Below are 22859 nucleotides of genomic sequence, written 5' to 3' on the forward strand. Positions count from 1 at the left end.
AGATGAGACACAGGTTCCAATTTAGCCTATCAGTGTGATATGTGGAACACATTCTATGGCTGTGTACCCACATACCAATCCAACTCAGAGTCCACCTTGGATCCAGGCTCCAAATTGATTTGGGGGCCTATTTTAATGTTGTCAGAAAGGTGGTAACAGGGGAAGAAGAAAAACTGCACTCAATCCTTCTGGATGCTGCCTTGCCAACATGTTCCCTAGGGAAATTGCACTGGTCAAGGAGCCCGTGCAGAAAGCAGGAGTTAATGTTCTGCTAATTGGCTGCTTGTTGTTTCACCACTTGTGCTCCTCGCAGGGAAGGTTTGGTGAAGGAGGCTGTGCAGAGGTTGCCTGCCCTGCCTGCTCTAGGTGAGTCAATTTGGCATGGGACAACCAAATCCCGCCAAAGCTGATTTTGTTCAGAATTTGGGTTTCATCAGAATCAGGGCATAGCCCTAGTACAGTGATGGTGAACCTTTTAGAGACCAAGTGCCCAAACTGCAACCCAAAACCCACTTATTTATTGCAAAGTGCCAATGGGGCAATTTAACCTGTATATCCTATTTTTTTCTGTGTGTTTCACGTTTCTTTTTTATGACTGCTGTTGTAATAAATAATCATTCATATTCGGTTCAAATTGGGAAAAATAAATACTGTACAGTGGTACCTCAGTTTTCGATTAGCTTAGTTCGACATCTGGTAACCTTAGCATAACAGGATTTAACCCCTTCACTTATCAGCCAATGAATGGGACTTTAATCCTGCTCAGTTTGGTAGGGTTCCATATCAAATCAGGAAGGGATTTGTATCAGAATCCTTTGCTAAAACTGAGAGAAGGGAAAGCTTCCTTTTAGCAACACCTTGTAAGGTGCTTTTCCAAAGTACATTGCAGTTGGCATTGTATCATGACTTCAGATGATTGACAACTGGGAGGTCCCTCAAGGCTGATCCTGATAAGGATCTGACCTGTTGAACCAAGAAGGTTGTCTACCCTAGGACTAAATGGATGGGCCATCTTTCTGGATCAGTAGAAAATACCGTAGATTTCAATATTCAGTCAAGGGTAAATGAATGAAACACAGTGCTGACTGCACAAAAGCAGAGCTTTGCCTCTCTAGGATGATTGATTCTGTGACACTTCCTCTTTGCTCACAACATAGGCTACACTATGTCACTGAATACAAGCATGATACCCCTTCAATTATCTATCCATGCATTAATCTCAATTAAATCCTGGTGGGCTGTTTCCATTTCAGCCCTTGATGATTGATAGCTGAGTAATGTGTGTGTGTGTGTGTGTGTGTGTGTACACATAAAGTCACATTTGAGTACCTCTAGGTATTTAGCTAACGGTATCCTGTTCTCTGCCAAAAGAAATGTGGGATGAAGATTTATTAGGTGGTTTTAATAGCTCTGAATCAACTCGGCAAGGCAGTTTGGCCTTGAGAGTCTTGTAGATAATCTGCTCCATTTCAGACATGAGCTTCCTTTATCTTGCCAACAAAATATCCTTGCATTAAGATTGGATACTTTGCTCTTTTAATGGGTATATTGACTACTCGTGAACTCATTAACCCCAACCATCTTATATTCTAATTCTATGGAGGCAAAATGGAAACAGCCAGATGCACTGGACTAGGAGAACTACCATTCTTGTTGCCCTGTGTACTGTGCCCATGTACCAGCACTGGTGTAATGTATTGGCTAGTATGTTGGCCTTGGGAAACCAGGGTTCAAATCCCCACTCGGCCATGAAACTCACTGGGTGACTTTGGGCCAGTCACAGTCCCTCAGTCTAATCCACCTCACAGGGCTGTTGCAAGGATTTTGCATCTCTCTTGTGGGGAGTGTGGTACATGGTACAAAGGAAGGAATCAATCTGATGAAATGATATCAGCATGTAGAACAGGGGAGCTTCAGGCTTGGGTGCATGGGAGAAAATGTGATCCACTAGGCTTCTCTATCTGGTCCTTGGTGCTCTCTCTCCAGGCCACACATACTCTCCTGAACCACAACCCTCACTGGTTCTGCTTTGCAACCTCCTGGAGTGTTTTTGCCTATCATGGAACTCTGTTGATGCCTCTTGCTTTTCTGGATGGAGAATAGACAGGGCAATGTGAGTGTTTGTGTAGAAACCAGGTCAATGTACAAAGGCAGAACTTTGTACTTGTTGTTCTGATCACTTTTTCCTCAGGCATGTGGCCCTCAGGAGGTTGATCAGAAGGGTATGTATCCATCAGTCTGGAAAATGTCCCCCATGGTGATGTAGAATAGGTCCATCTTTGCCCAAACAATGAAGATTGTGCAATGCAGCTGACAAAGGCAAGGTGAAAATTATAGGATTCACATCCGGCATACGGAAACCTCTGTTTTCTAGCACTGAAACCACTTCATCCTGTCACTGGTACAGTACTAGTTCAAGTAGGCACCATGGGTGAATAGCTCTTGTGTATAAGAAACTGGCCAGTTGCCTACCTTGGATGAGTTTGCTTTCTCCTTTAAGGAGCAGGTTCACAGTTTGGGGTGCTTTTGGATCCAGCTGTGTCACTGGAAGCTCAGGTAGCCTCAGTGTATGGAAGTACAGCGGTACCTCGGGTTAAGAACTTAATTCATTCTGGAGATCCGTTCTTAACCTGAAACTGTTCTTAACCTGAGGTACCACTTTAGATAATGGGGCCTCCCACTGCCACCATGCCACCAGAGCACGATTTCTGTTCTCACCCTGAAGCAAAGTTCTTAACCCAAGGTACTATTTCTGGGTTAGCAGAGTCTGTAACCTGAAGCACCTGTAACCTGAAGTGTTTGTAACCTGAGGTACCACTGTACCTTTTACCAAGTGCTGCTGTTTTGACAGCAACAGCCATTCCTGGACTGGGGAAGCCTTGCCATAATAGTTCATGCACTGATTACTTCAAAACTGGATTATTGCAATGTGTTCCATGTGGGACTTCCCTCACATTTGATCTGGAAGCTGCAGTTAGTGCAAAATGCTGCGGGACAATCACAGACAGGAGTGAGGCAAATAACACCTGTGCTCTACAGTGGTTACTGATTTGCTACTAGGCCAAGTACGTATATAAAGCCCTTAGCGACTTGGGACCAGTTTACATTGTTTTGCGTGACTCGGCAAACCCACCTGGCAGGTGTGACTGTGCCTGCTTTAAGTGCCCCCCTCCCCACCACCAAGGAATTATCAGCCCAAGCAATAACTGGCTCAAATCCAACATTTTCAGACCATCCATGCCAAAAATATTCACTTATAATTTATCTCATTCATATCATCTTACCACATTTCTCTCTTCCTTGGTGTCCATCATACTCAGCCGTAGATCCCTTCAAAGAGACAAAAAGTCAAGAGAAAGTTACATCTATGATGTCCTAGACATATTGTTTTTTGTGTGTTCCTTGCTTTCATTATCGTAGATTACATTTAAATGAACTTTGACTCATAATAGTCTTTATTTTAAATCAGAGGTGGCTAAACTGCACCCCATATGTTAAGACACAAAATCCATCACCCCTAAGAAGCGTCCCAGGCTTTGGGAAGGAGGCACCAGGGGAACATTTATGGGACTAGCCTAGTCTCCCTAGTCCATAATACCATATTTTTCAAATAACATAATACTATTTGGGGAAATTGTGGTAATGAGTATCCAGCTGTTTCATTGATAAAATTGCAAACTGTGCCCCATCAAACCTGGACCATTGGACAATGCCAAAATGTTGTAAAAAAGTCAATGGTGTTTTGAAACCCCACATTCTCAAAATGAGATGGAGCACCCTTAGGTGATGTGAGACACCAACAATGGGGCATGAAGTTTCAGGGGTGGTAACATCCAGATTTGGATTATTGCAATGCACTCTGCATGGCACTGCCCTTGAAGATGACTTAGAAACTTCAGCTGGCCTAAAATGCAGCAGCCAGATTACTGGGTTCCATTTAAATCTCACATAACTCCCTTTTTTAAAAAAAAACAGCAGCACTGGTTGCTAGTTCATTTCTGGGCCCATTTAAAGCTGCTTATCTTAGCATTTTAAGACCTAAATGACACAAACCCCAAATACCTGAAAGACCACGTCCTTCTCTACAGACCTCCCTGGGTATTAAAATCAACAGTCTTTATAGATCTTGGCCAGGGGTAGGCAGATGCGGTTCAATCACCTTCTCAATCTGGCCCACGAACAGTCCGGGAATCAGCGTGTTTTTACATGAGTAGAATGTGTCCATTTATTTAAAATGCATCTCTGGGTTATTTGTGGGCCCTGCCTGGTGTTTTTACATGAGTAGAATGTGTGCTTTTATTTAAAATGCGTCTCTGAGTTATTTGTGGGGCATAGGAATTTGTTCTCCCCCCCCCTTTCAAAATATAGTTCGGCCCACCACATGGTCTGAGGGACAGTGGACCAGCCCACGGCTGAGAAAGGTTGCTGACCCCTGATCTTGGCAGTGCTCCCCCCCCGGGGGGACACAGGAGTACGCATACCCCTAAACATTTTGTGAATCTTTGTACTTTTGTCCATTTACTGTATTTGTTTTCCCCAAGTATAAAATGGTGATTTTCTTGAGTAAAAATTAGAGTACCCCTAAACATTTTTTTAAAGAAAAAACCCACTGGATCTTGGCAATTCCGTTACCCTAAGAAGCTTGGGAGAGGGCATTCTCTATGGCAGGCTAGTGCCCTAAATGTTCCCTCCCAATGGATGTGAATTTGGCATCTTCATTACAGTGGTATCTCTGGTTAAGAACTTAATTCGTTCTGGAGATCTGTTCTTAACTTGAAACCGTTCTTAACCTGAGGTACCACTTTAGCTAATGGGGCCTCCTGCTGCCGCTGTGCCATCGGCGCACAATTTCTGTTCTCATCCTGAGGTACTACTTCCAGGTTAGCGGAGTCGGTAACCCAAAGTGTTTGTAATTCGAGGTGTTTGTAACCTGAGGTACCACTGTATATAAAGGTAAAGAGACCCCTGACCATTAGGTCCAGTCATGGACGACTCTGGGGTTGTGGCACTCATCTCGCTTTATTGGCCGAGGGGCCAATGTACAGCTTCCGTGTCATGTGGTCAGCATAACTAAGCCGCTTCTGGCGAACCAGAGCAGCGCACATAATGAATGCACTGTCAAAAGAGGTGGTGAAGACTGCTAACATAGGCCAGATCCACACCATACCAAGAGCATTTGATACACATTTAAATCACATGGCTTCCCTCAAAGAGGCTTTAAAAAAGGGATTAGACAAATCCATGGAGGAAGAGTCTATCAATGGCTATTGGCCATGATTAACACAGTGGAACTTCCATGTTCAGAGGCAGTTTATCTGAATGCCAGTTGCTGGAGGCAGTGGCGTAGCGTGGGGGGGTGCAGGGGGGCCCGGGCGCACCGGGCGCAACATCTGGGGGTTAGGGTTAGGGGGTGCAAATCCACAGGTTAGGGGGCGCAAATTACTTGCCTTGCCCCGGGTGCTGACAACCCACGCTACGCCACTGGCTGGAGGACGACAGCAAGAGAGACCTGTTGCTATCACATCCTACGTATGGGCTTCCACAGCAAGATGCTGGTCTAGATGGGCCTTTGGTGTGCTATTCTGTGATGAATCTGCCAGTATGAGTTTGGGCTAAGCTACCTCACAGGGTTGTTGTGAGGTTAAAATGAGGATGGGATAGAGGACATTTTGTATGCTGCTCTGATTTCTTTGGGTGAAAGACATATAGCAATGTAATAAGCAGACTTTTTATTTTTTTAAAAAATAATTTTGCATCTGTTTTGTTGCAATACTTGAAATAAAGACTTCAGAAATATAAAAAATGACAACAGTGCCCCCTCCTAGTAAAACAATATCAGCAACCACCCAAAACCTTCTTAAACTGTGAGTTCAACAAGTTCTTAACACACTGCAGAGGCAGTAAGCTGGCTCTCTGGGCATGGCCTCAACTTTGCCAGATGGAAATTAATCTTGCCCTTCTTTCATCAAAACATAGCTCTGATCAGAAAGGTTAGTGTTTTCTCTTGGGTGCTGGTGCAGTTTTGTTCAATCCTGATATAACTGGTCACTTACAAGCTTGAGGCTGCAACAACATCTGTCTTCCTTAGAAAATCAATTTGGTGACATTATGCCAAAAATGTTATTCTAGGGAATTGTAGTGATTGCTTGTCAGGAGTGTGGATCGCTCCCTGAGGATAGCTGTCAAATGTCTTTGAGACCAATGAGATCAATAGTTGGTTTGAAGGAGGGGAAAAAGACTGCTCTTCTCACTTCTCATAGTTTTGTTTGGGTGGTATGCAAGAGCGTAGGATGCTGTCTTATAGTGAGTCAGAACATTGGTCCATCTAGTTCAATACTATCGTTGCTGACTGGCAGTGGCTCTTTCCAGGCTTAGCCCACCTGGGGACACCAGGAATTGAACTTGGATTCTTCTGCTTGCAAAGCAGATGCCCTACTACTAGGGAAGGGGGATAACTTTGATTCAGTGTACATTTAAAGCCGAATGTATAAGTTTGCACTTTCCAAAACAATTTGAGAACTGAAACACGGCCGTCCCTCAAAATGCGCACTTCTTTGAATTTTGTGATTCATTTCTCCAACCAAGAAATGTTTACAAAAATGCACATGCCAGGGGAAGGTGTGCATGATGAATGAAAATGGCATCCCAAAATGCATTATATGAGGATAAATTGCTCACAAAATGTGTTTCTCCTAAAATACTGAAGAATGTTCATGGTGATTATTATATATAAATATCAGAAATTGTGACAGAATTGTGGAGAACCAAATTTAAGAAAAATCAGAAACTGTGAGCACCAAAATGACAGAGCTTTCCATCCTTAATTGCCATTGAGCTATGGCCCTCTCAACCTTCCCTAGAAAGATACACACACAGCTTTCTACCTGTCTGTCATTCAGTCCATCCTGGGGAACTGGATCTATCCCCTGGGTCAGATACTTAACTCCCTCAAACCCCTGAGGGACAAGCTTGATAGGTGGCTGGGTTTACCAATCTGTCAATCACCAGACCTCCCCTTTCATGATGTAACCGTGATGTATGAGTGATGTAGTTTGGGGGGGGTATAACATGGGGATTAGCAGCTAATAAAAGTTTGGGGGCTCTTTTGTTCGGGGCTTCCATCTTGTTCCACCTTGTGGCAGGTGGGAGTCCTGTCTTGACAGTCTTCAATAAAGACCAAGCCTACTGGCTGCTATTTTGCTCTGGTATTCCTGGCTGGTGTCCTTGTTTTTTGTCCAAGGGAGCCCTCAGATTTCTCCATTTACAGATCCTGCATGGAAGATCCAGCACAGACCCATGGGGTTGGATTAGCTAACTCTGAAGATCCCTTGTGACTCTTTGATTGTATGGCTTTATTTAGGAAAGATATTCCATAGTGGTTGAGACTAGGAAGGATTGTAAGCTATGGAGAGATGGGAATACGAAGGAGAGTTCTGTAGACCCAGGGTGCCTGAAGAAAGTGGTTGCTAAATGTCTAGAGTCTAGACATTAATGGGGGAATTTTCCTAGTTTTGGTTTCTATCTTTTACTGCAGCTGTACTGGCTTGGCAACACTAAGAAGAGCACCAGCAAGCGACACCTGATTTTCGCAGCTGGATTTGCATAAACACTATCAACCAATGTAATGACCACAGGCTGCTACTTCTTGAAAGTATAGCAACATCATTTTCTTTCTGGCCTCCCCCGCTTTTGTGACGTCTGGGAAGTGAAGCACTGACATCTACCAGATCAAAGCACAAATCCTGGGGGCTTTGTTTCTGGCATCACGGTGTCAATCCTGGTGGTGCTCACCCTCATGGATATTATTCTGGGGGCCACACACCAATGGTAAGTGGGACCAGATGCAGATGTGCATCTTAATTTGTGTGCTGTGCCTTACAAAATACTGCTTCCTGCACACACCCCTCATTCCTAGTATTCAGGAGGTAGAACTTAGCCATCAATATCCTCCTTATCCTCCATGAATTTGTCCGATCCTCTATTAAATCCATTCATGTTGGTGGTGGCCATCACCACCTTTCGTGACATTGAAATCCATAGTTTAGCAAGGTGCTGTGTGAAGAAGCACTTTTTTTTGTCTGTCCTGAATCTTCCAGACTTAAAACCATAGAATCATAGAATCTTAGAACTGGAAGTTACCCAAGGGTCATCTAGTCCAACCCCCTTGCAATGCAGGAATCTCAGCTAAGGCATCCATGACAGATGACCATCCAACCTCCAAGGAAGCAGAGTTCACCACCTCTTGTGGGAGTCTGTTCCACTGCTGAACAGTTCTTCCTACCAGAAAGCTTTTCTGAAAGCTTAGTTGGAATCTCCTTTCTTGGAGCTTGAAGCCATTACCTCGAATCCTACCCTCAAGGGCAGGAGAAAACAAGGAAGCTCCCTCCTCCATGTGACAGCCCTTAAGATATTTGAAGATGGCTATCATATCTCCTCTCAGTCTCTTCTTTTCCAGGCTAAAAATACCCAGCTCCTTCAAGCATTTCTCATAAGACTTAGTTTCCAGACTCTTGATCATCTTGGTTGCCCTCCTCTGCACACATTCCAGCTTGTCAACATCCTTCTTAAATTGTGGTCCCGGAACTGGACAAAGTATTCCAGGTGTGGTCTAACCAAGGCAGAGTAGAACGGTACTATGACTTCCCTTGATACGTCTGTTGATTCAGCCTAGAGTAGCCTAAGCTTTTTTTGCTGCTGCATCACACTATTGACTCATGTTAAGTTTGTGGTCCACCAAGACCCCTAGATCCTTTTCACATGTACTACTAGTAAGCCAGATGTCCCCCATCCTATATTTGTGCATCTTCCTGCCTAAGTGCGGAACCTTACATTTGTCCTTATTATAATTCATTTTGTTAGCTTGCGCCCTGTTCTCTAATCCATTAAGGTCATTTTGAATTCTGATTCTGCCTTCTGTGGCATTATCTACCCCTCCCAGTTTGGAGTCATCTGCAAATTTGATGAGCTTCCCCTCAATTCCTTCATCCAAATCATTTATAAAGATGTTGAACAACAATGGGCCCAGGACAGAACCCTGAGGCACCCCACTTGTCACTTTTTTTCCAGGATGTTGAGGAACCATTAATGAGTACTCTTTGGGTTCAGTGCTCTTTGGGTTCGATGAGTCAACTAGCTACAAATCCACCTAACAGTTACCTCATTCAACCCACATTTTAGCAGCTTCCTCGAGAGAAAATCATGGAGGACTTTGTCAAAAGCCTCACTGAAATCAAGATATACCTTATTTTTCGAAAGGAACCCGAAAACTTTGGAGTGCAGCACGAGGTCCCGCTGTGCTCCAAAGGTTTCAGGCGGCTATCCCTGAAGCCTTTGGAGAGCAGCGGGAACTTGCGCTGCACTCCAAAGGCTTCACAACCTTGCCGCCGCTCCCGGACCCGTTCTGGGGGCTGGGGTCGGGGGAAGCTCGGGTTTCCCCCACCCCAGACCCGCGGTTAGAAACGAAGCCAAGACAGCGAGTGGGATCCATCCCACTCGCTGCCTTGGCTTCTGCCAAAGCTGCACACAGCCTCTCCCGGCTGGAGAGGTTGCACACGGCTAAAGAGGAAACCAAGACAGCCAGCAGGATGGATCCCGCTGGCTGTCTTGGCTTCTTTGCTCTTTGGGGCTGGGGAAAAAAATATTCCCCCCCCTTTATTTCCCCCCCCCTAAAAACTAGGTGCGTCCTATGGTCCGGTGCGCCCTATGGAGCAAAAAATACGGTACTATATCCACAGCATTTCCCTGATCCACCAAGTTTGTAATCCCCCCCCCAAAAAAAAAATTGTTAGGAATCTCATGCTGGGTCTTAGTAACCACAGAATCCTTTTATAAATGCTCACAGACTGACTGTTGAATTATCTGTACTAGGAACTTCCCTTTATAAGAACTTCGGAGTAGACCTGCTTGATCTAGCCCATCTGATCCAGCACCCTGTTTGCAAGGTGGCAAACCAGATGCCCATGGATAGCACACAAACTGTGGACCTGAGTGCAACAGTAGCACTGTCCGCACTTATGAGTCCCAGCAACTGGTATTCAGAGGCATGCTACCTCTGACCATGAAGGCAAAGTACAGCCACTGTAGCTAGTATCCTTAATGGTTTTATCTTCCATGAACTTATCTAATCCTCTTTTAAAATCACCCAAGTTGGAGGCCACCAGTATAACTTGTGGGAGTGAACTTCATAGCTTCAACTATGCACTGCAGGGAGAAATAATTTGCCTGTCTTGAATCTTCTGACATTCAGCTTTGTTGGATGAAGAGCCTCAAATTCTAGTATTATGAGATCCTCATATTACATCCCTATGTAATCCCATTGGGAAGACCCAGGTAAGCCCTGCCCCACAAAATCGATCACATGATGCAATGTACACGCCCCATTTGAATGGCAATGCTCGTCAACTTTGGGGGCCCCCAGCCCCCTCAAATATTTTATTAGGGAGGCCAAAGCCCCCTCAGCCCCCAGGAGTTGGCTCCTATGCCCTTGAGACTTTGGATTTCAAACCTTTTCAGAATTTTGTTTGTGAAATTTAGCTTAGACAGTCAGGTTTCTCCCTCCCCTCTTAACTCTTACAGATAATTTTCCTATGCAGTAACATTAAAAAACCATTTCCTACATTCAATGCTATTAAGACCTTGTTTCCTATTGAAATAATAATAATCCTGGAAACCAATCACATCTATAATGTTAATTTATGACCTGCAAAATTTTGGAGAAGTACTCATTTCATAGAATGCATACATTGCATACTGTTTCAGAAACTGCAAAGCAGGTTGATTTGCCTTTTAATGGGAATGGAATCTAACCCTCCATCTCTGTTGGCACAACTTTACAAAGTAGGTTCCATTCCTTCTAATACATACCAATGCCCTTGAGTGACGTGCCCCCCACCTCAAACTCAGTTTCTCATGAGATTATCATGGCTATTTCCACCACTATTCATCTTATCTCACTCCCCAAACATTTGGTTCTTTCCAAATTATTATTATTATTATTATTATTATTATTATTATTACTACTATTATTTATTTCTATATGGTTTTAAACAATATACAAAGAAAAGGATGACAAAAGAAAGAATCAAAAGTAGCATTCAACTGCCTCACTGCCAGGGAAAAGAAATAAAACAAGTTAATATTGCATAGCAAATAGTCTGTCATGACTGTGTTTTACTCAGAAATCAGTTCAATTTATTGTGAGCAGCCATTAAAGACATAAAAATAATAACAAGAATACCTGAAGACATTTCAACAGCTCAATGGATAAAAAAATTGTGCCTTAGGGGTTCATTTTGAACTGTTTTAAGTCATGTTTTCAGTATGTGCTTTGTACTGCTTTTAAAACTATGATCTTATTATATTTCTATGAATTTTCTTGAGACTTTTATGTAAAAAGAAACCCACAAATTAATATTGAATAATCAAGGGTTGTAAGAGAGCTTCCTCTGGAGACTCCCTAGGAGCTCAGAACATGAGGGAGAGTATCCCAAAATCATCTACTAATGGGCCATACTTTTTGGAGGGGAAAGTATCCAAGTAAGGATATTGGATACCCCTAAAGTTATTGCTTCTGCCATTTCTTTTCTAACCTTTCTCCCCATTCTCTGTTTTGAATCCTTACTGCTATCCTTACTGAGATTCTTGTCTTACTGGGGGTTGGACTGAATGACCCTAAGGGTCACTCCAACTCTACCTTTATATGATTTTATGAATCCAGTGTTTGTTCTACTTAGAGTAGACCCACTGAAATGAATGAATATCTCTGGCTTAGGTTTATTAATTTCAATGTGTCTACTGTGTGTATAACTTAGTTGGATCCAATATGTGTGTACATACATATGTGCACAATTATATGGGGTGCCTTTTTAGTCTATCAAACATTTTCTTTTCTTAAATCAGCATCCTCTAGATAGATCAGGACCATAGCTCAGTGCTAGAGCATAGTGTTTGCATACAGAAGGTCCTAGGATCAGTTTCAGTCATTTCCCAGTTAAAGGACCTCGGCATGTGATAGGAAAGACCTGTCTCTGCCTTAGACTCCAAGGAATAAAATATGACCACATATAAGACAGTTTCCAATTAGGGATGGAGGAGAATTTAAATTGAGCAAACCAACCTATTTCTCAACTTCTAGACTAATACATAAAACAAAATGTAATAGCACTTTAAATTTTGCTGTTCTCTATATTTGTGAAATAGTTCTTGGCTTAAAACATGCTTGAATATTGACCACATTTCTAATGAGAATTGGAGTCCAACAATATCTGGATGTCAACATTTTACCTACCCATGTTTTACAGAATACCATCAGCAAAACAAATGTCCTTATTCCAAGAGCTTGAAATCAACACGTTGAGTCTGCTTGTAGGAATTTTGTGACATTTCAAGTAGTAAAGATCTCAGCCTGTATTTCATATCCAGTCACCTACTCTCCGCAATGCAATTGTACTGGCATTGTACAGTGGAGTTGGCTTTCATGGATCAGTTGAAGCCAAAGCCTGAATAATTGCAAAAGGTGTGCCGTGAAAGCTGAAACTCAACATTTTATCTGGATAACAGGAGTTAAGAGAGCCCTAGGGCAGAAGCAGGAAGCAACTTACCGTCCTTTGAAGTACCAAGACCACAATGGTTCCCAAAGATGCAAGAAGGCAGATTGTGAGAGAAATGATGGCAAAACAGAAGTATGTTTGGATTGGGGCACTGAACTTCCTGGTGACACTTTCTTCAGTCATATCTCTGGTAGCTTCCTGAGGACAATTCACTTGCATGAAAGCTTTCCGTTCTGCCTGAGAGTTCATCCCCTTATGAAGTCCTCAAGCCTTTCACTCCATACCTCTTTCTGATCACCTTCAAACAAGTCTCTGCTCCTTAGAGGATTCCCCCACATTTTGGCTCATGTGATCTGGAAAAAATAGATTCATCACTTGCCGTATGAAGAAAAAAAAAGGAGAGGAGATCTGGAGGCGGGAGGTGAGTCGACTATGATCTCAACAAAGAGAAGGCTTTTCGGTACTCCCAAAACAGACTTCCACCAGGACAGTGCTTGTGTGAGCCCATTTGTAGTGCCTCACACTGAATAGTGAGTAGCAACAAAACACGGCTCATTCCCCTCTCTCAGTAGATTTGTACAACCCCATTGTCACATTTTGGTAAAATAAATCACTCTCAATTTTGGTGACTTCCTCTTTCACAAATTGCAGACTTGTTTCCTTTCTTCATGTGATGATGCAGCTACACTGAGTGATTTCCGCTTTGGAGATCTGAATTCCCAGAGCTGCTGATTCAGATATACATATATATTTAGAAACAAGTGTACAGCCTCAACATAAATGCAATGGAAAACATGCTCCTTTCTTTCTACACTGTTCCACTCCATGGTATCAAATATTCACAGTTGTGTTTTTTTCTAGAGACATCCCAAGCACATTTGTTCATTATTTATTTATTTAAGTCACGCATATACTGCTCCATATTATAAAGAAATCTCTGAGCAGTTTACAGCATCAAGATATCAGAAAAGTAAAAATAAAAGAATTAAAAGCGCAAACACAACAAAAAGAAAACAAAGAATCAAAAATTTAAATCATAAGGCATCACAGGACAGAAGTACGAAGATACAGCACAACTCCAAAGGAATAATAATGCATTAATTCATACAAAGATTTCCTTTACAAATAATAAAGTTTTGTAAAAATAAAAACATTTTCCATCTATGAATTCCATCATTATTGAGAATAAATGTTCTATATAGCCTTAAATGAGCCAGGTATTTGCATATGTGATGGCACTGAGTGATCATGTGCCTCAATACAGTGGTACCTCGGGTTACAGACGCTTCAGGTTACAGACTCTGCTAACCCAGAAATAGTACCTCGGGTTAAGGACTTTGCTTCAGGATGAGAACAGAAATCACGCTGTGGCAACAGTGGGAGGCCCCATTGGCTAAAGTGGTACCTCAGGGTAAGAACAGTTTCAGGTTAAGAATGGACCTCCAGAACGAATTAAATTCTTAACCCGAGGTACCACTGTATTTGTATGAGAAATAAAATCATGCCACATATTTTTAAAAAGGTCATTTGACCTCTGCCCTTTAAATATGTTTCGTTTGTGAGAAGACCAATTTGTCAAAGCCTTGAATACCTGCAATCTAGATAATTAAAACTGAAGTTCTTTCAGTACAGCCCTGGAGATGAGAAATATATATATATTTTACTTTCTGAATCTACTTCTATTTCCGTATACAGGTTCAAAAGGGCCACTACAGTTTAGAGTAGCACTGGTCAATTGGAGAAGACAGGCGTAGCCAATGTTGTGGTCTCAAGATGCTTTCAGGCTCCAATGCCCATCAACCCAAGACAGCATGACCAGCAGCCAGAGGTGGAGGGAGTTATGGGACTTTTAATCTCAGGACATGGGCTTCAGCTCCACATTGGGCAAAAGATTCCTGCATTGCAGGTGCTTAGACTAGATGATGCTCATGGTCCCTTCCAACTCTATAATTCTATGATTCTATAGTCCAATATCTAGAGTGTGCCATGTGGGCTATGCCTGAGATAAGATACCCTCTTAAAACATCAGTATAAACTACAAAAAATAACTACAAAAAATAACAACATACAGGGCTCATAAAAACTATTAGCAGATCCACAATACAAGAGAGAAAAAAATCAGCCATACCTACAAAATATACAAGCATGTATTTATAGATAAAAGCACTCTCATTTCTTCTGCTGTCTCCCTACCTTAATATCACACTGAAAGGGGGGCCTTGCTGTCCCCTCTCTACTGATCATCCCATTCACTAGCCCTACTCCATGCTCACATGGAGTGTTGTTGCCTGACTGCAATGTGTCCTCCAACTGTGCAAATGTCTCTTGTTTGTCTGGACAGGTAATGGAGAAGCATAGGCAGAAGCTGTAGAAACATCTGGATTTTGCATGGCTGAAAAGTAGAGTACTTTTCAATTGCCTTGTCCACTTTTGGCTGAGGCCTCACCCACCCTTGGTATGTGTACTGCTGGGAGACTGGCTACAAGGGAATGGAAACAGCTCCCCATCTCACGCCTTCCAACTGCTGAAGCTTGTCAATTTCATCTTTTCTGTTCTGTAGTGAGGTCTCACATCTTGATTAGGCTTCTCTCCCCTGCCCTCTATCTCTGCAGTGAATCAAAGATACCATTTCACTCTGGAGATGAATATTGCAGTGGGTTTGAACTTCTTGTCATTTTCACCTCTATCTGTACTTGTGGTGGTAGAGAGAAAGCATGTTAGTTTCACTAAGGCTTCTTGTGGCCTTTTGTACACAAACGTTTATACGAATGGCAGAGTGGAGCTAGGAACTGAGCATCAGGCCTGTGCTGGGGCCCAGTCAAGGTGGAAGCAAGAGTTCAGGGGCAAAGTCACAAGCTAAAAGTGAACCACATCAACCCAGGAATATTATTTCCCAGCAAAATCCAGCCTAATAAGAACCCTTGTGAAACTCTTCCTGCTTCAATGGATATGGCCAGTGAGATGAGCAAGGTTAGACCAGATCTTAGAAACATGATACTGCCCAGATGCTTCACATTTTCAGACTGAAAACCCCCAAATGTTTCCACTTTTTCTCACTTGGGAGTTGTTTCACTCCCCCTGATAGTTTTGGTTGCCTTTTTCTGAATCTCTTCCAGATTCTTTATTGAGGTGAGATTACCAGAACTGTAAAGGTAAAGGGATCCCTGGGCATTAGGTCCAGTTGTGGTCAACTCTGGGGTTGCGGCGCTCATCTCGTTTTACTGGCCAAGGGAGCCAGCATACAGCTTATGGGGCATGTGGCCAGCATGACTAAGCCGCTTCTGGCGAAACCAGAGCAGCGCACGGAAACACCATTTACCTTCCGGTATACCTATATATCTATTTATCTACTTGCACTTTTGACGGGCTTTCAAACTGCTAGGTTGGCAGGAGCAGGGACCGAGCAATGGGAGTTCACCCTGTCGCGGGGATTCAAACCACTGACCTTCTGATCGGCAAGCCCTAGGCTCTGTGGTTTAACCCACAGTGCCACCCGCGTTCCTTACCAGAACTGTACAGAATATTTAAAATGTGATTGCATTGTAGCTTTCTATAACAACATTATAATATTGGAAGTTCCTGGTCAGTCAGTCACTATCAGTTCAGTACCATTAGTGTATATGTGATTCCTATTATTTTTGCCCCAATGTGCATCACTTTACAGTTGTTTACATTGAATTGTATTTGACATTTTGCTACCTAAATTCTGCAGCTTGAATTTCTGAACTGGAAGAGAATTCAGTGTGTTTAAAAACTTACCCCTGCTTTTTGGTGGGTATTAACAAGTCCCTGAAAAACTTTGCTGAGACTGTTTTGGGAGAAATTCTGTAGGTGGAGACCTCCAGGTATCCAGCCTGGAAAGGATGAAGCCAGCCCAAACTACCAGGAGTCACATTGGGATTGCCTTAATGGAGGCAGTTCCCATGACACTGAGGGGATCGAAGGCAGAGAAAAACAGGAATGATAGAGGATAAATCATTATTGGAAATTCCTCTCAGGGAAGGGAGGAATAGGCTTCACTGTGGTCTAAACCACTAAGCCTCTTGGACTTGTCAATCAGAAGGCTGGTGGTTCAAATCCACATAATGGGGTGAGCTCCTGTTGCTCTGTCCCAGCTCCTGCCTATCTAGCAGTTCAAAAGCACACCAGTGCAAGTAGATAAATAGTTACCGCTCTGGCGGGAAGGTAAACAGCATTTCCATGCGCTCTGGTTTCCGTAACGGTGTTCTGTTGCACCAGAAGTGGTTTAGTCATGCTGGCCACATGACCCAGAAAGCTGTCTGTGGACAAACACTGGCTCCCTCGGCCTGAAAGCGAGATGAGCGCCACACCCCATAATCACTTTTGTTTGGACTTAGCCATCCAGGGGTCCTTTACCTTTTTTTACCTTGTCTCAGTACCTGGCTCTCACTCTCACTCTGGCATGGAATGGCAGGGAGGTGCCGAGTGTAAAAGCACTTTGCCTGCTAAAAACGCTCCTATGGTGCTATTAAGAAGCATAGGTTTTCCTGTTAATTGGGTTTTTAATTGGGTTTAAAGTCAGGTGCGCTCTGAGAGATGTTGTCATCCGAACTGCGAAATTACCCAGCTGCATTGATCTGAGGTTTAAAACTGAGAAAAGGATTTTATTTGGTGTGGGCTGTGGATGATGGAGAAGGGAGCCTCTGGTTTCCTGTTTATTTTTAGTTTCTTTATTAATGATTTGGCAACCCTCTCCAGACGCAAAACTTTAAAGATACAAAATTAGATTTGATTGCAGTATGGAATAAAACTTGTGATTAAAATAACAATTAGCTGTGGTGGTGGGGAGCTCTATTGCTTGAATGGATTATCTTGGAAAATTAGAGCAGATACCATCTCTACCCCAAAACAACAACAACAACAACAACAACAACAACAACAACAACAACAACAACAACAACAACAGAAAAGAGATGCAACTTTAGTGGATTTTGGCCAAAATGCAGCTGTAAAGATGAAAGGAATTTGGAGCCATGGATGAGGGAGGCATGGAGACCCTGATGGTGATTAATTAAAATGAAAGTACTTGAAGATCCCCTGTGGCGGAAGCTGGATCCCTCTTTCCTGGGCTGTGGAAATTTCTAGGTGTTGACTGAGTAGTAAGAAAGAGTGGACTGGGAGCATGATGGGAGGGAGCTATTGAGATACTTTGAGAATTCTCCAGGATTATAGCCCCACACTGAGAGACAACAGCATTTGGAGGAATTTCAAGAATAGGACAGCAGGCAAATGCCAAGGACTACATAAATGGACATATTCAGACTGACACACACAGAAAAAAGGAAAATAATTAGAACAATTCATTTGAAATCCTATGGAAAGTTAGATAAGGTATTAAAATGGATAGAAATTGCTAAAAATGCAGCTGTTATCTTAATAATTAAAATACCAACTGAAATGTAATTAGGTTTTAATAAAAGATACGAATTGCAGCAATATAAGAACTGGACAAAAAACATTGATCAAGGAGCATGGGAAACCACTTTGATTAAATTGTATAAATCTGGAAATAATTGGAATCATTTTGATATTAATTGGAATCTGTATAATTGGCAAAACTGTGGTAATGGGCAAATATTGGAGAATTAATAAAAAAAAATTATTAAAAAAGTACAATCAAAGTTCTCATGGCTTTTATCCACTAAGCCCATTCCAAATATATACATCTGATTTTATTTTCACTGACTGAATCAATCTTTTTTGTCGTCTTCAGGCAGCTCATTAGCAAGAATTTCTGTTAGGGCTGCACTCAAACACATTCATTCTCTTTCATTTATTATTTCTCATGCTGTGAATCAGTAATAGAGTATCTGCTTTGCATGATTCAATCTCCAACATCTTCAGATAGGGCAGCGAAAGGCCCTTGCCTGCAATTCTTGGGAGCTGCTACCAACCAGGGTTGACAATAGATGAGTCAATGATCAGGCTCAGTATGAGGCAGATTCCTATGTTCCTATTTTAGGGGAAGGGTGGTAGCTCATTGGTAGTTCAGCATCTGCTTTGCATGCAGTAGGTCTCAGGTACAGGGAAGGGGTGGGCTGCATATTTCCTTGCTGTGATGAGGAAAATATATATTAATAAATTATACATCAAATACAGCTTTGGAACACAAAGAGATCTGAATTCAAGATAAAAATAACTTTGGCAAAAAGAGATAAACTTGAAAACCTTTTTATATATTGGAGAAGGGTTTCAATGGAATGAGGGAGATATTAATGATATACAAGATACCACAGAAGATTTAGATAACAGAAGATCTAATAACATGAAAGAAGCAGAGAGAGAGAGAGAGAGAGAGAGAGAGAGAGAGAGAGAGGTGGTTTAGTGCTATAATCAGAGGAGTTATTCATAAGATTCATATGCTTTGACGTTAAGATGACAATAAAAATGGTTAGACTCCACTATTTATTCATTTCAATGCTGCTCTTTGTATACAACTCAAGATGGCACAAAGCCGAAAAAATACAACAGTCCATTAAAACAGTGTTAAAATCTTTGAAAAATAGCAATGCAACAGTGAGTCAGGGCAAATTAACATAATTCTCTGGAACTTGACATAAGCAAAGACCTGCGTACATAGGTATGAGTCAAGTGGGGTGGGGAAGACATTTGACACATTTATTAATCAACAAATGCATTTAACATAGTGGAATGAGTATTTATAAGAGAGACTTTGACATGTTTTGGCAGAAGTCAAGAGTGACTAACTTTTGGCTCTACAGATACTGCCACCAATTGCTCCCATCTGCCTGTATATCAGTCAGGGATAATGGGTGTTGGATTCCAGAAAAACCCAGAGAGATATAGGTTCCCCTCTTGGGCATAGGAGGGGATTCAAGTGGTTAGACAGATTTAACATTCGTAGAGCTAGAATCCTGATTGATGGGCAGCAGTCAAAGAAGCCATCCTGGCAGAAGTGCACAATGAGGATGCTTACTCTTATCTCTTATTTGAGATGTATAGCAAAGTCCCATTCTCCAGGGATAAGGCATGTTGGGTGTTGTAGGGAAACAATATCTGGAGGTTCTCAGGTTCCCCATCCCTGCCACAGCCTATCTGGATAGATTGCAGCCAAACATTCATGAGGTTACTGTGGAACACAACATGCATGTGTGTGGCCACAGTCGTAATTCTTCTTCCTCCTCCTCTTCTTCTTTGATTGTGCACAAAAGGTCTTGTAAGCATTGGTCAGAAGAGGAAAGGGTCAGAAGGAAAATGGGACTGCATTCCTACACCTGCTTACTCAAAGGGACTTGTGTTGTAAATGTGCTTACTTCTGCATAGGGTTGCACTGTTGTTGGGAAGAGATAGGAATTGTTGTTGCCTGCCACATTGCTCCCTTTGCTGCCAGTTCAAATGAAGGCACAGGTGAGCCAGATATGATGGGACAGCAGCAGCTGTGAAACACTGTGAAACAGAGTCAGGTAGAGAGAAATGGGGGCGGGGGGCGGGGGCGGAGAGGTTGCAGTGTTTGGGACTTTCTAGTTTAGAGAAAAGGTGAGTAAGAGGTGACATGATAAAGGTTTATAAAAGTATTTGTGGCATGGAGAAGGTGGATAAATAAAAACTTTTCTCCCTCTCCCATAATGTTAGAACTCATGGACATAAAATGAAGCTGAATGCTGGAAGATTCAGGCCAGAGAAAAAAACTGTGGAACTCACTCCCACAGAATGCATTGATGGCTCAGAAAATCACGAGAGGGTTACCTTTGCCTGACTGGTGAGACAACCTGGGGTTCTGAGAATCCATGGGGCCTTAAAGTGTAATTATAATCTCTTCTTGCTTTTTTTAAAAAAAGAACACCAATGTGATTTTAAAAAATGTTATGCACCCTAAAAACTGAAGGGGTAGAGCAGGGCATAAGTTTCATAAAATGAGCACTTAGGGAAGCCAAGTAAGAAGATCACTGAGGTGGAGGAGGCAGTGGTGGGTGTTATGAAATAAGCAACAACCTCAAGGGGAAGAAACTTCAGTTCTGGAATTTTGAGAAATAAGCCTCAGCATTTCAGTGGCAATAGATAAAGATCTGTCTGACTCTATGCTTTTGACTCTTGGCAGTTTGTGACTACAATAAGAAGTTTCCAATGTGTCATTTCCACTGGGGGTTTGTGTTCATCCTGTGTATTTGTGTGTGTGTGTGTGTGTGTGTTTGCATGGGAAAATGCAAATAGATGCACAAATATTTTTGGGTGTTATTTACCACACATCTACTATCTTTCAGGGACTGCATAAGGATCCTGCAATGTGTGGGCATAGTACTGAACAAAGAATCCTGCCCTGCCCCCAAGACAAATCCATTACAACTAAGCTGCCAAACCAAGTTCTCGTGATTCTAGAATATTAGATGACATGAAAAAGTTATCCAGTTCATCTACAAAACAGTCCTATGAATGAGGAGATCGTAGAATTCCCCTGTTCTGCACCTTTTTTGTTCTCTTTGCTTGCTCTGAATTGTGGTTTACCTAGGAGGATTTCTATAAAAATAATAATCTGGAAATCAAACATGCAGTATCTTTTTTAGCTTTTTCTTGATAGGTAACAAGTATGGGAACCAAGCAAGACAAACTGGAGCTTTTAATACGGGATGGCAAATGTGGGGTGAAACTCATGACTGGAATGTAGGAATTGAGAAGTATAACCTGTTCAAAAGGAATAGACCAAACAGGACAGGAGGAGGAGTAGCATTTTATGTAAAGGATGTTTACACTTGTGAATAAATCCATGACCTGGAACATAGAAAGCGGATTGAGAGTATATGGGGGGGGGGGGAATTGAAGGAGAGAGAAACAACAGTGACTTTACTGTGTGTGAATGCTATAGACTGCCAAGCCATACTGAAAACTTGGATGATGCCTTACTAGAGCAGATTACCAAACATTCAAAATAGAGAGAAATAACAATCATGGGGGACTTAAACTTCCCTGATATCTGGTGGGACTCAAACTCACACAAGAATGTAAGGTCTGACAAATTCCTCCATTGCTTCACCGACAATTTCACTTCCCAGAAGGTGGAAAAAGCAACAAGGGGATCATCTACTTTGGACCAGGTCCTCACCAACAGGGAGGAAGTGGATACACTTGGAAACTTGGTATGAAGTGATAATGTCCTCCTATGTTTCACAATACAAAGGAAAGGGAAAGCTAAGTGTTGTCGGACACGCACTCTGGATTTTAAGAAGACCAATTTCAAAAAAACTGAAGGAGCTAATGGGTGAGATCCCATGGTCAGAAATACTCAAAGAGAAGGGAGTTCAAGATGGATGGGAGTTTCTAAAAAGAGAAACGTTGAAGGCCCAAATGCAGACAATTCCAAGAAGAAAGAAAAGTGGGAGGCATATAAGGAATCGACGTGGCTGCATAAGGAGCGAACAGATGAGCTGAGAGTTAAGAAGGGCATGGATAAAAAGTGTAAAAAGGGGAAATCATAAAGGAGGAGTATACATGAGGAGCCAACAGTTGCTATCAGAATAGCAACAGAATAAATGATGTAAGGAGGGAGCTGCAGCCCAAGATAAAGAGGTGGTAAGGGAATACCTAGCTACTTTATTTTTTATATAAATTTTATTTATAATTTTCATTGTTGCCAAACATCACATGACAGTTCCCAAGATGGAGGAACTGTTTTTTTGTCTACATTTGGAAACTTAAACATTTTAAATCAATAAGGCGATCAAACCATTCTAAGTTAGAATGATCCAGATGCCTCTGGAGATACTGTCTCCATTTAGCATTATAGTTCTTGAAATTGAGGAGTGGATTTTGGCCTAAATTGAAAACTGTTGGACACTATTTTGAATCAAGGTGGTGGGCCTAACTGTTCCAAACTGCTTTGACTGGAACACTTTTGAGGCTATCATTGCCCCATTGGGGGTGATGGTTCCTGAGACCAGGCAGTTGGTTTTGGTCTGTGTTTGGAAACCGTGAGATGCCATTTTGAATCAAGATGGCACACAAATCGATGCATTCTAAACAGCACTGATTTGGACACCTGGAAATATATTCTTGCCCAATTTGGCATGACAGTCCACTGACCTAAATCCCATCCCTCTTGTCCATCCAAGGGTGTCCCACATTATCAATCATATAACATGATGCACAAACACCATTTAAATGGCAGTGTCCATCAACTGGGGCGGGGGGGGGGCTGGCCACCTCAAATATTTTATTGAGGGGGAGAGGCAAAGGGATCTCAGTCCCTAGGAGTTGGTTCCTATGCCTCCCCCAAGTCCTCCCCAAGCAATCTGATACTCCTTTGTCTTGCCTTTGCTCCACCCTTTTCATACCTCT

General features: G+C 42.3%; 1 protein-coding gene and 1 long non-coding RNA gene across 2 annotated transcripts in view; one reads left to right on the forward strand and one right to left on the reverse strand.

The window, feature by feature from the left end:
• TNFSF8 (TNF superfamily member 8) overlaps positions 1–13218 on the reverse strand; it is a 28799-nt gene extending 15581 nt beyond the window's left edge. The window contains exons 1-2 of the mRNA XM_082209019.1: positions 12600–13218; positions 3285–3330 (exon numbers count right to left, since the gene is read on the reverse strand). Coding sequence (XP_082065145.1) covers positions 3285–3330; positions 12600–12797 — 244 coding nt within the window. The 5' untranslated portion in view covers positions 12798–13218. The remainder of the gene's footprint in view (positions 1–3284; positions 3331–12599) is intronic.
• Positions 7532–21310, forward strand: LOC309524440. Its single transcript, XR_014215927.1, has 2 exons — positions 7532–7827; positions 20792–21310. It is a non-coding gene; the product is annotated as an uncharacterized lncRNA (long non-coding RNA).
• The last annotated feature ends 1549 nt before the right edge of the window (positions 21311–22859 follow it).

This window comes from Podarcis vaucheri (assembly GCF_965113315.1).
Source record: "Podarcis vaucheri genome assembly, chromosome: Z".
NCBI classification, from domain to species: domain Eukaryota; kingdom Metazoa; phylum Chordata; class Lepidosauria; order Squamata; family Lacertidae; genus Podarcis; species Podarcis vaucheri.